Source organism: Diachasmimorpha longicaudata, chromosome 8 (assembly GCF_034640455.1).
Source record: "Diachasmimorpha longicaudata isolate KC_UGA_2023 chromosome 8, iyDiaLong2, whole genome shotgun sequence".
Lineage (NCBI taxonomy): Eukaryota > Metazoa > Arthropoda > Insecta > Hymenoptera > Braconidae > Diachasmimorpha > Diachasmimorpha longicaudata.
Window position 1 is genome coordinate 4,554,135 of NC_087232.1, and position 14,830 is coordinate 4,568,964.

At 38.7% G+C, this 14,830-nt stretch overlaps 3 protein-coding genes across 4 annotated transcripts; 1 reads left to right on the forward strand and 2 right to left on the reverse strand.

Moving 5' to 3' along the window:
• Positions 1–571: 571 nt before the first annotated feature.
• Positions 572–5,304, reverse strand: LOC135165138 (protein zer-1 homolog). The gene is made up of 4 exons (XM_064126133.1): positions 3,559–5,304; positions 3,086–3,235; positions 2,743–2,995; positions 572–2,527 (listed from the first exon to the last, which is right to left on the reverse strand). Exons 1-4 carry the CDS (start codon positions 5,296–5,298, stop codon positions 2,331–2,333), a joined length of 2,340 nt encoding a protein of 779 aa, XP_063982203.1. The 5' UTR covers positions 5,299–5,304; the 3' UTR covers positions 572–2,330.
• A 357-nt stretch (positions 5,305–5,661) lies between these two features.
• Positions 5,662–9,491, forward strand: LOC135165160 (ras-related protein Rab-43). Of its 2 annotated transcripts, none has more exons than XM_064126179.1 (6): positions 5,662–5,802; positions 6,088–6,457; positions 6,896–6,980; positions 7,628–7,726; positions 7,828–7,985; positions 8,213–9,491. In XM_064126179.1, the coding sequence occupies exons 2-6, from the start codon at positions 6,248–6,250 to the stop codon at positions 8,306–8,308; spliced, it is 648 nt and encodes a 215-aa protein (XP_063982249.1). In that variant the 5' UTR covers positions 5,662–5,802; positions 6,088–6,247; the 3' UTR covers positions 8,309–9,491. The 2 variants fall into 2 exon arrangements, with proteins under 2 accessions (XP_063982249.1, XP_063982248.1); XM_064126178.1 differs by having other exon boundaries at positions 5,670–5,802; positions 5,923–6,457.
• Positions 9,433–13,882, reverse strand: LOC135165151 (hydroxymethylglutaryl-CoA synthase 1). The gene is made up of 2 exons (XM_064126164.1): positions 13,716–13,882; positions 9,433–12,206 (listed from the first exon to the last, which is right to left on the reverse strand). The coding sequence occupies exon 2, from the start codon at positions 11,858–11,860 to the stop codon at positions 10,490–10,492; it is 1,371 nt and encodes a 456-aa protein (XP_063982234.1). The 5' UTR covers positions 11,861–12,206; positions 13,716–13,882; the 3' UTR covers positions 9,433–10,489.
• Between the last annotated feature and the right edge of the window lie 948 nt (positions 13,883–14,830).

A 14,830-nucleotide genomic window follows, 5' to 3' on the forward strand; every position in this document is an offset into this window, starting at 1 on the left:
GCCGGTAGCCACCTCAATGTGTCAGATGCGGCACGGACAGTACATAGCGTCGTCCGCGGCGTCCCAAGGTGCTTGTCCAGTATTCACACAAAAGATATCGATTAAAGGCAAAGGCTCATGTCAATGTTAGAACTGATCTCGGCGGTGAGAGACGCTGCCATCGATAGTAAATTGGAGTGGGGAGCAATTATAATTTAGATTTGACGGTATTCGATAATTAGGATATGTAAAAAACGAGCAAACCTTCATATTCGTAATCTACACAAGATTTCCTACGAAAGTAGCTACTGTTCAATCAAAATAGTTTTTTTTTCCAAGCATCATGAACAAAGTAAAAAGGATGAGGATTATCGTTCGCGGGAGAACTATTTCAGTTTCTGAAATATTTTTATCAAACCTTTGCCATCTTCCATTATTCATAATTTATTGATTGAAAAATAAAGTGTGGTAAAGTGGACTTACCTCGTGCAGTAGAAGAACTTTTTCCCTTGATAATGACTCCCATGTATACTCCACCTCCTCATAGAGGATAGGTTCAATTCGACACAGGGAATAATAAAAAACAATAATATTTAACACGTAGTAAACCAGAAATTTTACTGAAACCGGTGGCTTGATTCACAACTATCGATAGTCCATCGTCAATACACCAATATCCATTTTTATTATTCAAACTCATCTATAATGTACTCTTGATAACTCTAAGGGTTCAAACTTTTTACATTACCCAAATAATCGTCATAGAAAATCTCTGAAGACTGCACTGAGAGAAAAATTCGTTCTGCTGAAGAGCTAAAATTACATACAATTTTATATAATTATGCAAAGTTGCAATTACATTGAAAACCATAAATTATGACCGCAAAGAGATTCTCCGGGATATTAAGCTGCACAGAATCGATTTTTCTGTGCAGTTCTAGAATTAGTGACTGTTGAAAACGTTCAATTTTGTCCTGACCTCTCTCTCTATATCGATATGATTAAATTCTTAATATTAAATTAAAAATTTTCAAATTAAAAATATCCCCCAAAATTAATGAAAACCTGGTGATATGTCTATGGACGAAATGATAATTCGAATGGTATTAAATATTCTTCTATGTAGTTGTTCAATTGTTCTCAGAAGATCTCTTAGACTCGACCACATATGTCTCCTCAGAAAATACGATTTTTCGGCAAAGCAAACTTTTTCTCTCAGTGGGACAGAAAACTAATAGATCGCGAGTATTATCATAAGATATACAAAAACATACACCCCCGAAGCAACACTTTATTCAACGACGGCTCAATATCCCTTATTTACAATGAATCGACAGTACCACCATCCGTAAATCAAATAAAAATTTATCAATTGATTTTTCGTAATCGGTTTCATTAGCTGCTCGGTTATCTCCATCCTAACAATACTAAACAGTCATTAGAATAAGTTACTAGGATTTTTCAATAACAATTTGTGATTTATTTTCTAAGTTTTAAGGCTGAGCTTTCGTTTATCCATCATCTCCAGCCAAACCGACGTTAGCAGTCACTTATAGGGTAGTTAGCAATAATTGATTGCCACTTTTAGTTGGTAATTGATAATGAGAACAAGAGTTAGGGATGAGGGGAAAGAGCAACATGTACCCCCTTGACCCACGAGTCTAAACCTGCGTGAAGATCTTTAACTCTTCACGTCAAGCTAATTGTCTTGAGCGATAAACGAGTCTTCAGAACGCGTGAGGTTTTCAGGGTTAGATACACCTTAAAAATACATAAAAATAATCGTTTCACCCTCGATACCTTTTCACCTGCACACGTCTTTCAAGCTCTTTTGATCTTGAGAACGAGGGAATATTCAGATTGTTTTGAGGACCAAACAACCGTTAAGAGTGTGCCGTGTCCTTTCACACTCAACCCCTAACGTCTTCAGGCTGTCTTCATTATTTAATCCTCGATACAATTCTTAAGTGTGCCCCGTTGAGGGTCAACCAGTGCTCAGGATGTTATTGACCTTCAGAAATATTCAGGGTTGAGTCACATGGGCATCACAAGCATTTGACCCTCACCTACGTCAACGAATATTTCTGTCTTCTATCGCATTAGCCCCGTTCTCCCTTAAATCGTGAATGAATTTTATTTCCCCACAATTAAAATATAATATTTACAATGGACACATCCCCAAATCGATAATACATTTGCACGACAAAATAAATTTCTCTAAATCAACTCAACGATGTAATAATTTCTCTAGGAAACATGTCAGTATATCAAGGTCAGCGCATAAACAATAAAAAAAATTGTAACCAGTACTTGATTTTGATTGGGATCGGGATATTTTAAAAGATTTGATGTTAACCTTCTAGACTACAATTCGTATCGGACGATGACACGTGTTCCTGTTGTTCCCAAGGTCTACTGTCTGGACGACAATTTAATATTACGGCCATTGCGAGGGTTTTTATTCTTAAGTATGGTCTACTATCAGTCAGTAACATGTTCAGCTTTTTTATGCCACCTTCAGCCTCCACCAGAGAGCAATATTTTGTTGCTGAAAAATATTTTTAAAAGTTACAATAATAAAATGACGAACTATTCCGCAGAATTGTTTTTTGTAGTTAAGAGTTAAGCAACTCTTGGAAATGTTAGGGGTCATAAGATATAACTGGAGTTGAGAGTCAAATGATCTTAACTTCTAGTTGTTACACACTATTTCCCTATATGAATTTTTTTAATTAAAAAAATCTGGAAATATCATCAACTTACGATATACTTGCGTGAGATTTGCCAGTGCCCAGACGGCCCAGTGCTGGCACTGGGGTGTGTGATAAGCATCGAGAAGTCTCAGTAATGGGAAAAACGATCGATAATTTATATTCCGCTCGGTAATTAGATTCCAACGATCGATGGCTGCAACCATGGCCGCCAGCACCTGATCCCTAGAGGGGCTTTCCACCGTCCAGGCTGCCACTCCGTCTGATGCCATGTGAGCAAGAATTCCCGTTGCATTATATGATACCTGGGTAGGCAATCGAATCATCATAAATCGGTCGTTCACCTTCCTTTGTTAGCAACAATATAAATGAATAAAATCTTATTCTTCATTTACCTCAATCTCATCACTGTCATACTTCAATAAATTAGCAAAAACTGATACGTATTGTTGTTCCATCAATCGGGATCGTAGACAAGCAACCTCAGCAACGTTTCCAAGGAGCCCCATCATATTCCTCAATAACTCCTCCTTCTGTGGATATTGCTGGAATAAAAAGACGAAAAAAATGGTTGTACCCAAGGAAATGATCAATTAATTACCTTTACATGTTACATATTCATGATTGTCCATAAGGAATAATCAACTCAACATTTAGTTAACCTAATAATATCATCGTAAAATATCTGAATCAGGATCGAATAGGTCTCAAATGAAACACTGCTACTTGATGACAAAAGTAGACCAGCCTTCAACTGGAGAAAAGTATTTTGTGATTTCATTACGTAACATTGTTTTAAACAAATTGAGGAGAATCAATGTCGATTCGTCCACCAAAAATCAAATGGACTTATTAAAAAAACGATTACCTTAAGACATCTCAAGAAGAGGCTCATTCCCTTCTCATCTAAAAATCTCTGACAGTTGATTGGTGTTTCATCAGTTATATTCCACATCGTAGACCAGGCCACCTCCAGGACATCATCGAATATGCTGCACTCGACCCTGTACTGGACAAGCTTAAGCATTGTCTCGACACATCCCAACTTTCCAAGCAGTCTCTTTTTGCTGCCCTCAACCTGACAAGCCAGTGAATTCAACAGGTAAATTCCAATCCGTTGAACGAAGCCCTCGGATTCTGCATGTCTTGCTGAGTGCAAGAGAACCTTTACGAGGGTCTCATAGTTCCACATGACATCGTCGGGTATTTGAAATTGACACAGTGCCAGACACCCATTGCGCATCATAGTCTCTTCGTCTTTGTGGGCGTTCATGCCAGCGAGGAGAGTACCGATTATTCGTCTCGTCATCTGAGCGACGAGGCCCCTCTTCTCTTTTGTCTTGACAATGTAGAATAATGTTGCACTTCCTGAAATCTGTATGTGCTTCTCGGAGATGTGTTTCTCCATGGCCTCGAGGACGATGCACAACGCTTGGTTCATGCGTTTGCAGCTCTCATACCTGAACACATGGTAGAGATCGTTCAAGACTTTCTGAAGTAATTCGGGTTTGTTATTCATGCACACGCGAGCGGCGGTGAGGATCTGCTCGTCGTTGGCATCGCCTGCAATGACTTTGGCTGGGATGTCATGCCTCCTGCAGGCACCCTCCCGAGTACCGTAAAGCCCCAGAAATTCCAGAGGATTGTTCACTCGACAGGCGAGACCCTGTATATCGCAGAGGCCGTAATCCACCGTTTCACCGTCCATGGGACGCTCGGCTACACCTCTGCCTGCAAGATTCGTAGCACCTATGTCCAGGGACACGAGGTTTGGCAGATTCGACACTAGTTTTGACAATATCTGATTGGCGTTCTCGTAGGAACTGTACTTGTGGCTGCTGTGAGACAAGTCGAGGTGTCTCAATCCTTTTAATTTTATAATATTCTCCACGAAGCAATTAGCATCACCAAGAATCCTGACATTGTAAAGGCAAAGAGACACCAGATGGGGGACTGAAGAACAGAATTCGAAGCTCCCAATATCCGTGGCATTTGATAAATCGAGGTGTGTGAGACGAGTTAATCCGGCCAGCAGGATTGGGTATTGCTTTGGGGTGACTTCAGCGTAGTCGAGAGCTAAGTGCTTGAGATTTGGAGTGTGAAATACGTAGCCTCGCTTCAAGTAGTTTGTTGAAAAATCGAGATACTTGGTGAGATCCCGCAGAGTGGCCCTGGGGCATCTCCTGAAGGTGAGGCTCTGTAAATTTTGCGAATTCCTATTGACATATTCGATTCCCACCCTAGTGATGAGGCTGCAATCCTCAAAAGCCAAATGAGTGACCTGATGTTTGGTGATGGCAGCAATGGACGAATCACTGATGTTGCTGTGGGAGACCCTAACTCGTCTCAACCTCGTCGCCACAACATCCTCAAAAATATGGAAAAACCGATCATCCCCTTCGATATTGTCATTTTTCTGTGCAAACTCGATCAATTTATCGCATATTTCACTCGGAAAGACCAATCCTTTGATCAGATTCCTGTAACCCCTGGGGTCCTTGCTCGATATGATGTCAAGATTGTCGCAAATCGTTCTAAAGCACAAGTCCGCAAGACTCTCGGGGCCCACGTACTGCTTGGAGTTGAATATCACATCTAAATGCGCCATAGTTCATCAATCATCCATAAAAGTGAATGATTATCTACAACTGCGAATCACCGCAAATAAAAACACTTTTGAGGTTAAAAATGGAGATTTGAGAAACCTCTAGATCTGTCAAATGCGTCAAAACGTATCAGCTGTGGAGCATCATCGGGGAATCACTGATCTTGCAAAGTTCCATTATTTTTGCCACTGTCACATGAACGTAATCGGTAGAGAACCACTTTTCCGGAGATTCGATCACATCTGAGAGCCTATCGAGGAAATTGAGAGTTTCATTTTCGATTTCACAAGAGTTTTCGAACCATTTTTTCAAGAACTTATCAAGTTTTCTACGGAGTTTTTGGGAAAGTGTTGGTGGTTTCGACGATTACACGCAACAAGACTATATTTGTCTCTTTCTCTCTTGAGTTGAACAATTGTTCTCTCGACTCACGTAGTGATGGCGGGATACGGGCGGTTGTTCACACTTTATGGTAATGTTGAGTTAATATCGACGTTAACATTGAGGTAATATTCATGTTATTTTGTTTTTTAGTCTTTTTATTTTCATGATTTTATTATTTTACATTGTAATATGGAAAACACCACCTCGTTCACCTTCTAATTCCCAATTTTTTCACGTCCCAGCTCCGTCGATCAGAAGCTCGCTGCTGGCTAAGGGAAATCGAAAAACTTGGACTTATCTTAAAAACTTCTCCTTCAGCTCGTAGAAATGAACTCCAATAAATCCTAATTGCATAACTCTTTCTAAAGACATTTGAGTAATTTTTTTTGCATTTTTTTCTACCTCAGCCGATCAAACAGGGCTCAGCAAAAAGTCACATTGCGACGGGACGAATGACAAATGGCGCAGTCTCCGATCAGCTGATAGCATCATCCTCTCATCGCATTCCATCACCTGTCAAAATACTCACCCTGTTTATCATAGAATCCCTGATAAGCCCCCAACAAAATGTCAATTCGGGATCCCGATGATCTGTTAACCTACGGAGACGAGCACTTTGATTTTCTTTTCAAAATTGTTTTGATTGGGGACTGTGGCACAGGGAAAACGTGCGTTGTGCAAAGATTCAGGGCTGGGACATTTATAGAACGTCATGGGAATACTATTGGCGTTGATTTTTCAATGAAAACAGTTCTCATTAACGGAAAGAAGGTCAAGGTGAGTCGAACAATTTTGTTTTTAATTATCAAAAGAATTTTTTTTTACTTTCAAACTCCAATATCTCGAGAATCAGTCGTGGAATTCGGATGCAGTGGGGCTGATCTTAAAAGTTAAAAAAACCTTCAAAGTTAAAAAAGAACATTGATGTTCATTTTGCAAATCTGGAGATGTTCAACATTGAAGGCAATGATTTGCTCTAGTCGAGGAAATAATGTTCAATTTTCAATTCGCGATAGCTGAAAATCGGCAGGAAAAATCGATTTTTCCTTTCATTCTGGAGGTCCTTTTTCACGCTTTAAAATGAGCTCCAATTCATTGAATTTGCAATTTTGGTTCGAGAGCAATTGGTAATTTACGATGTACTTCAATTCGCCTTCTATTTTCATTTTGTTACATATTTTTTCAAGATTTTCGATCCATTTTATCGATTTTTAGTTGCAAATTTGGGATACTGCAGGTCAGGAACGATTTCGAACAATTACCCAGAGTTATTACAGGTCAGCCAATGGTATAATCCTGGGTAAATATTATTTAAACTTTTTTTTTATGGTTTAATTTCGTATTCTTTTGTTTTTTCATACAATTATTGGAATCATGGATTAACAATACTGTTAGATAAGCCTTTGAGTCAATAACAATTGTTGAATGGGTTTGAAATAGGAAGCGAAGGCATTTAGGATCGGTAAGTTGTAATGAATGATTGATTAATGACAATTAATAAGAATTACTTTGGAAACTCTGTAATGGCCATGAAAATAAAGCTATTCGTTCTATTTTTCTCTAGTCAGGTCATCAATGTTTTTGAAAATGTCTAAATTCACCATCCACTTATTAATAATTAATAGTTAATTAACAATAAATTGTCTGGTAGAATCAATCAGCCTTTCATTTCTTTACTTTCATTCTGAAAAACATTTGACTTCCTGTGGCACGAAAAAGTTAAAAATAAAATAACAATGTGTTTTCTTCCCTTGCAATTAATATTTCAAAGAACAATAAATTTATATTCAATCGAAAACGTTTGTTAAAATATTTTTCGATTGAAACATTATCTTGAAAAGTAATCAGACAAAAATTATTGGAGCTTCGACTCAATTACAGAATTTCTCGGGCCCCGTAAACAATCCAAATATGATAAATATTTTATTTTCTATTATCTTGTTCAAGTCTACGATATCACGAAGCGATCCAGCTTCCTCAGTGTTCAGAAGTGGATCGAGGAAGTGCGACGATACACGTCTTCCAGTGTTATGTTAATACTAGTAGGTGAGAGGGTAACCATAGAACATATTCAAATTTATGACACTATGAATGAGGATTGCCTTCTATAAAAAAATGTGGACATCATCTTGTGGTTTTTTTCTCAGGCAATAAATGCGACCTAGAAAGCCTGAGAGAGGTAGAAAGGAGTGAAGCCGAGGCCCTATGTACATACATTCCTGAAGTATTACATGTCATCGAAACATCAGCCAAAGATAATATTAATGTAGACACAATATTCTTCACTATAGCGTCAGAACTCAAAGTAATTACTGCGTTAATTTATTAATTTTATTCATTCCACTTATTCCCTATAAATGAAAATTAACATCAAGCCCGCTGATAATAAATTTAGAAACGGCTTTTATAGTTTTGTGAGAGTAGAATACACAAGGAGTTGGGTGGGAAAAAAAAAATGTGAAAATTGAATGAATGAGGAAATTTCCTCAATTTTTGTACAATTTAACGTGACTAAAAATTGAATATTTGCAGAAACGACACGAAAATCGCCAGCTGGAATCGAAAGACGAGGAAGTAGTGAAACTGGGTGACAGTAAAACTCTCACCTCGTGCTCCAGCTGCTCGTAAGATCCCACGTGAGCCCCTCCATCTTCATATTCTAGTATTTATTGAATACAGAATTAATTTATTGAAAATAACTCCACTGATTCTAAACTCTCTCAGAGTTTTGGGATTTTCGAAGTTCAACTGAATGCAATACCACAAACGTGCATCGATTCAATCAATTAATGGGATTGATCGATCGTTAAAATTAATTAATACTCTTGACAATTGAGTCTAGAATTCTCAACTCATTATTTTGAAGCCTCATTAGATTTAGTTATTAATTTCATCAATATATTTTTATTTATTTATTTTATTGGTGCGTCTATGAAGATAAATCGTTCAAACTTTAAGTGAAATTGAAAAAAGCATTTCAGAGGAATTTACCCGGAATATCTGGAAAACAGCACAAAAATGTAATTACACATTAGAATCTCCACTTGTTCTAATTACTGTCCCGAGAAATTGCGCAGAGCTAAAAAAGAAATTGCTGATTCATTGAATTCAGTTAACACTATGAATTAAACATCCAGATGTCTCTATCAGTGTGGACAAAGGTAGAACATTATTGTGACATAAATTTCTTGCATTCAACAAAGTTTGACACGATGACCTGATAGCAATGACAATACTCGCTACTCGATTCTATCAATATCGTTCGGATATTTCTTTGAATTTATGATCTGCTGTGAGTTGTGAGATTGTATATTTTTGTAGTTATTTCTATATATTTTTAACCCTTATTGACCTTTGAGATTATACATACAGAGGAGGTAAAAAAATGACAGGGACAAAATCAGCCGGTTTCAATGGTTGATATTTCACGATTGGCTGAGTGAAATTCGACAATCTTTCTTCCATTTACAACATAGTTTTTATACTTTAAAATGAGTGATGACTCACAAAAATCGCATCGTGGATTCTGAAAATATTAAAAATTGAAAAATGTTGATTTTTTCCCAGACTATGGCATAACGGCTATTCTACAGACACTAATGTTAACTAATGAACGAATGAGCGAATAACCCTCCAAATTAGATAAAATAAATTTTTAGAAGCTAATAACAATTGTAAAGTAGCGTCCTCGATCTGTGGAGCAACATACCAATATTTTTATAAACCTGTTTGAGAAAGAAAAAAACGAGAGATTTTATGAGAGAAAATTTATTTAACATTCTACGACAATTGAATAAACAAATAGAAACAATTAGTCGTGATAATGATTTATACAAAACCCCTGAGCCTCCACTGGCCCCTATGAATCGGTATAAAAAGTCCCAGCAGTTGTTCGAGCACAATAGAATATATTTTTATCTTTGGGTGCATTTACACTCGAAGGCACATGTCCCTAGAATTAACATTTCATATCCTCTGAATTCCCAAATTTATTGATGAATAAATAAATCAAGCAGCAACGTTGATGCCAAATTATGATGTAAAATCCTCCTAGTACGGATATGGAAAATTTACACCAATTTGCCTTTTAGTAATTATCCCCTGAACAAGTGCTTTTAAAATATTCAGGTAGGTTGACATTTGGACTTTACAAGTTTCCCAGACCATCCAGTCAATACTGCTCCTCATAAAAAACGTCGTATATAGATATCTCCCTCTCCACATTTTCCCTAAATCATCCTCCCCAAAAAATCCTGCACAATGGTCTGCAGATAATTCCTTAAAAGACTCTCTGATGCCCTGTCTGATTGATACGGCGCAGTATGACAATTTTTCACTTCGCAGAGGTCCTCCACCATCCACCTCAAGCACCCCCTCTAACATAGTACAGAAGGCTTGTCGTAGCTTTCTCCACTGCTTTACTAATCCCCCAAGAAATGAGCCCTGAATAAACACTCGAGTGCACATAGTCCCGAGTGAATTAACGATAAACAAACTCCTGAATCTCCTCCAGGAAGTCTGAGATTCCTGGTCATGAAGGTCTTCGGGGGAGACACCCCGTGGCGCTTCTCATCATCTAACTCCTCTCGGGCTTTATAAAATTTACAAAAACCAGTCTCGCAAAGTTATGAACGAGTTATCAGTACAAGCGTTAAGGATCATGGCGTCAGAATTCTTCAGGGATCATGAAGACGTCCACCCCTTATCATTCGACAAATGCTTCCAGATAAAAACATCAACACTTCCCCTCCCCGCATCTCTCCCAACACTCCTTTCCACCCCGAAAAATCTTTCCCAACATTTTTGACATCATTCCTCACAAGGTACCCTCTGGTACTTCCTCCTGTGCATCTCATCGACTTCCACCAGATAATAGCTCCCCGGGAACATTCCCTCAACGCTACCCTCTGGTTGATAGGGCACAGTATGGCAATTTCTCTCCCTGACGTCCAGCACTCTCGTGTACTCCTCCGGCTCCACACACCTCCTCCCTTCCAGCTCTCCTCTGACTCCCCCAAGGGCGTTCAGAAGTCTCTTCAGGCCCTCCTCACCGTCTCCCCCCCTCACAGTAATCGAGTACATACTGGAAGCTAGACCCGACCCATATGAGAACACTCCAACTCTCATTCCCACGAGTTCCTGTATCCCTTTACTTATCAATAAAGAAACTAATCCGGAATAAACGCTCGGTGTGTACATGTTCCCGACTAAATTGGCGATGAACAAACTGGGTTTGGTCTTCTCTGTGAAGTCCTTGAGACTCCTCTCCATGAAGGCCTTTTCGACGTCTCGATCGAAGTAGGTTTTCTCGGGAGGAAGTCCATGGAACTTCTCCAAATCCGGAGATTTCTCCAGGACTTCATCCCTCTTGAGCTTCAGGAAATCCATGAAGGCCAGCCTTGCAAAGCTCTTCTGCACGAGCTTGCAGTAGGGTGAGTGAAAGAGCATTGCGTCGAAGGATCTCAGTGACACTTTCTCACTCATCTTCTTCTCGAACTTCTCGCAGTACTTCTGGTAACAATTGTCAAGGGCACTCAGGTAGCATTGGATAGAGAGCTTGCCATCGACAACCGGATACTCCGACCTGAGATCAGGTTTGTAGAAGTCGTAAGCGTGTCGCATGTACGAGGCTCTCAATCCTCGATCGAAGACTAGGGGTGCATTGGGTCCAATGAGCATTGCAAGGGCACCAGCACCCCCCGTGGGTCGCGCCGAGCCCTTCGCGTAGACTGCGTTATCGGCTGCCACCACCAGGGCATACCTGCCGTCCCAGGCGCTGCTCTCCACCCAGGAGATTGCGTTGAAGACAGCGGCTGTTCCGCCGTAGCAAGCGTTCGTCGAGTCTACGCCTTCCACATCAGTCACTCCAAAAGGCTCGAACAGCTGCATCAGCACCGACTTGACTGATTTAGATTTATCGAGAATTGTCTCGGTACCGACCTCCAGGTGACCGATCTCGTTCGGGGGGATTTTGTAGCGATCCAGGAGACGATGGGTCACCGTCAGGCAGAGAGAGTTTATGTCCTCTCGATCGTTGCAGAAACCCATCTTCGATTGGCCCAGACCGACGGTGTATTTTCCCGGTGAGACACCGTCGAATTTTTCGAGGGCCGTTTGGTCCACGTATTGGGAGGGAAAGTATAGTTCTAGGGCGACTATTCCAACGTCTTTCGGCCACATTTTTGGAATTTGAGGAGATATAACGAGAATTGATAATTTTAATTTGTGGTAACTCTTGTCTAGGATTTTAAATTATATTTTGGATTTCCTAGTCTGCAGTTTTCCTATTTTATCACGATTTCCTTCTCCCCATTGTTCTATTTTTCGCACAAGTTTTTTAGAAATCCTTGAGAGACAAGTTTTGCTGAGAGGATTCGAATTGAAACTTGTGGGATTATAGCTTACTGGACTTCGGGGTTTATCTCATTTGAGGGCCCCTTACTTGGTCACTTGACAAGCCGATCAGTTCCTGGAGGTTGGGCCACTCGAGCTCGAATGGAAAGCCTCATCAGAGACTTGTGATTTTCTGCAATGTTAAAGATGGATAATGATCAGATGGAGATGGAGATTTTACTGATGAGTCTTTTGGTCACTTAGTTGCGAATGGAAAATTATTTGCACACGTAGTCGGGTCTCAGATGAAGATCTTGGAAAAGATTTTGACGGATATTTCGGTATCTCGTGTGGATTCAAAAATATTCCCCGAATAGTTAGACGTTAGGTATAGTTGTGACTCAGCAAGAAAATGATGTACCTGACCTCACGATTTCATCATTCCATCGCTAATCAAGTTAATGGAATGAACTGTCCCTTTCTCCGAATGAAGCAAATAGAAATAAAATTCGGAATAACGTTTCCGAGGGAATAGTTAATTTCCATCACTAGTCATAATAATTAATATTCGTAAATCGCCTTTATCAGGTATTTACTTCTTAAGATACTTTACCTAAATGCCTGACTTGTACTTCCAGACACCCAAATTCTTCCTTTCCACCACATTCATCACAGAAGTGAGGCAGAGAAGAAAAATAGCGAGTACGATTAAAAATTGGATAATCAAGTCCAATATTGCACAGCAATTAACGTTTCAACATGATATTACCTTTCGTACGGTTGATTCAATTCAATTATACTACAATATTTTTTTGTCATTTCTTGAATAACTAATGAACAAAAAGGTGTCATGAATTTTTTGTAGGATTCCTCCTAATGAAGTAAATAAAAAATTAGTGCTCCTATTCACCAGTCGGTCAAGAAATTGTACCTCTCATATCATTATTTTATATTCAATGGTTTATTTTGTAATAGAGCCATTTTTTGTTCTCTGCAACACTCCGTAGTGACATCGACGGAAAGAGATTAATCCCATTTATTATTCATAGAATTAAATAAGAAAATAAAAAAAGGGAACTCAAGGAATTATGATTTCTAATGAAACGTCACGGTAATTAACCTTTTAAAATCGTATTCGCCTGCTGTTCTTTTTATTTTATTGAATTGTACTCATTTTTTTTTTCATTTAAGTTTTGAATGATTCATGAATAAAGAGATATCAGTATTTTTACATTCTTAGCATTTTTATACTTTATACAAGTCGATAGAGACTATCTACTTTTCACCCGACATTTAACATGAAAATTACGTGACTAGGCTCATGAGGTTATTATCAAATTACTCCTCAACTAATCATCGTTAACTATGTATTTTTTAAAATATTTTATCACAGGGTCGGACTTGTACTTTTAGACACGTCTCAAGACAACCCCAAGGGACAACTCCACAACCGGTCTAATTACTCCGGTTTACGTAATCCCAATTAAACCGGAGTAATTAGGAGATTCCTAGTGCAGCGGTCAGTCACTCGTGACAATCCACCGAATCATTATTCAATCCGTTATTTTTTTTCACGGCGAGGGGGAGGGAAGGGGGACTTTCTCACTCATTGATATTTAGGTTAGAAGTGAAACCTTGCATAAGGTGAAAATCACGGTCACTAGGTTACTTCCGGGGGTATCAATAATTCCACGTTACTCACATTTTTTTTCAACTCCTGATGATCTTTCACTCGGGAGCAGGTGTTCCACGGTTGACTGTTGACTCACAATTTTTTTGTTTTTCTCGAATTGTTGGCAGTTCACGAGAATGTGCTGGAGTACTGAGGTGATATCCTCACTTGTAGAAGTGAAGTAACGAACTGACGGCAACTTGTAGTGGAAACACGTTTACAAGTTGAACGCATGAGAGTGAGAGGAAGGTGGAGGGGATTTGATGGGTAAGGGATTCAGTTGGGGTTAATTATTTAATTTTTTTTTAATTGTCGGAAGAATATATTTCCTAAGTCTGACAATTTTATGAGATGATTATCAGTAGGTTTCTAATGACATTAATAATTTTAATTTGTTGGCCTGACATTTTTTATGTCAATTCTTAACGTTTGTCAATTGCCTTTACCTTTGTAGGTATTTTTAGGGAAAAAAGTCACAAATCATTTGTATAGATAATTAAATAGCTCAGAGCAAATGTCTCGCGTAATGTCCTGTTAATTGAATTAACTCAGCATTGAGATAATTTCTCGTACTGATGAATTTTTTTTTTTCAATTTCATTTTCTAATTGGAATCCTATTATTGATAATTCAATGTGGGCCGAATCCTTGGTCAATGTTGACAATAATGGTGTGTGGGAGCTTTTAAAAAAATATGATTACTCTCCATTGTCCCTCGATGTGACCTAATTTCGTCGCTTTCCATCCGAGAAATTGATTCATCATTCGATGAACCGTCACGGCCAATCAATTAAGATGGCAATCACTGTCCAGGTTCTCTCCCAACAATTCAGCAGTGAAATTGGAATCTCTATAGAATTCTAATCGCTATCTAAAATATTCTGAACAAGCCCCGAAAATCATTAATGAAGATAAACCAATGCTCATTAATCAAGTTAATCAAACAATTAACATGAATACAATTATTACTTCAATGGGATAATTAATTATGAAGATATATGCGTGTTCCAAGGAATTAATTCTGTAATTTCCTCAATCAAATTTCACTCTTCAATAGACTCCAAAAGTTCATCCAAAAAATTCTGGAACACGTGGACCAGGATGTAGGTCATCTGCAGTCCATCGACCCCATCAAAATTTCTCCAT

Coding starts and splice junctions, on each gene's coding strand:
- LOC135165138 (XM_064126133.1), bottom strand. CDS start 5,298: ATGGCGCATTTAGATGTGATATTCAACTCCAAGCAGTACGTGGGCCCC. Junction 3,236..3,558: donor TCTTCTTGAGATGTCTTAAG/GTAATCGTTTTT, acceptor TTTTTATTCCAG/CAATATCCACAGAAGGAGGA. Junction 2,996..3,085: donor ATGACAGTGATGAGATTGAG/GTAAATGAAGAA, acceptor TTGCCTACCCAG/GTATCATATAATGCAACGGG.
- LOC135165160 (XM_064126179.1), top strand. CDS start 6,248: ATGTCAATTCGGGATCCCGATGATCTGTTAACCTACGGAGACGAGCAC. Junction 6,458..6,895: donor TTAACGGAAAGAAGGTCAAG/GTGAGTCGAACA, acceptor ATCGATTTTTAG/TTGCAAATTTGGGATACTGC. Junction 7,986..8,212: donor CTATAGCGTCAGAACTCAAA/GTAATTACTGCG, acceptor GAATATTTGCAG/AAACGACACGAAAATCGCCA.
- LOC135165151 (XM_064126164.1), bottom strand. CDS start 11,860: ATGTGGCCGAAAGACGTTGGAATAGTCGCCCTAGAACTATACTTTCCC.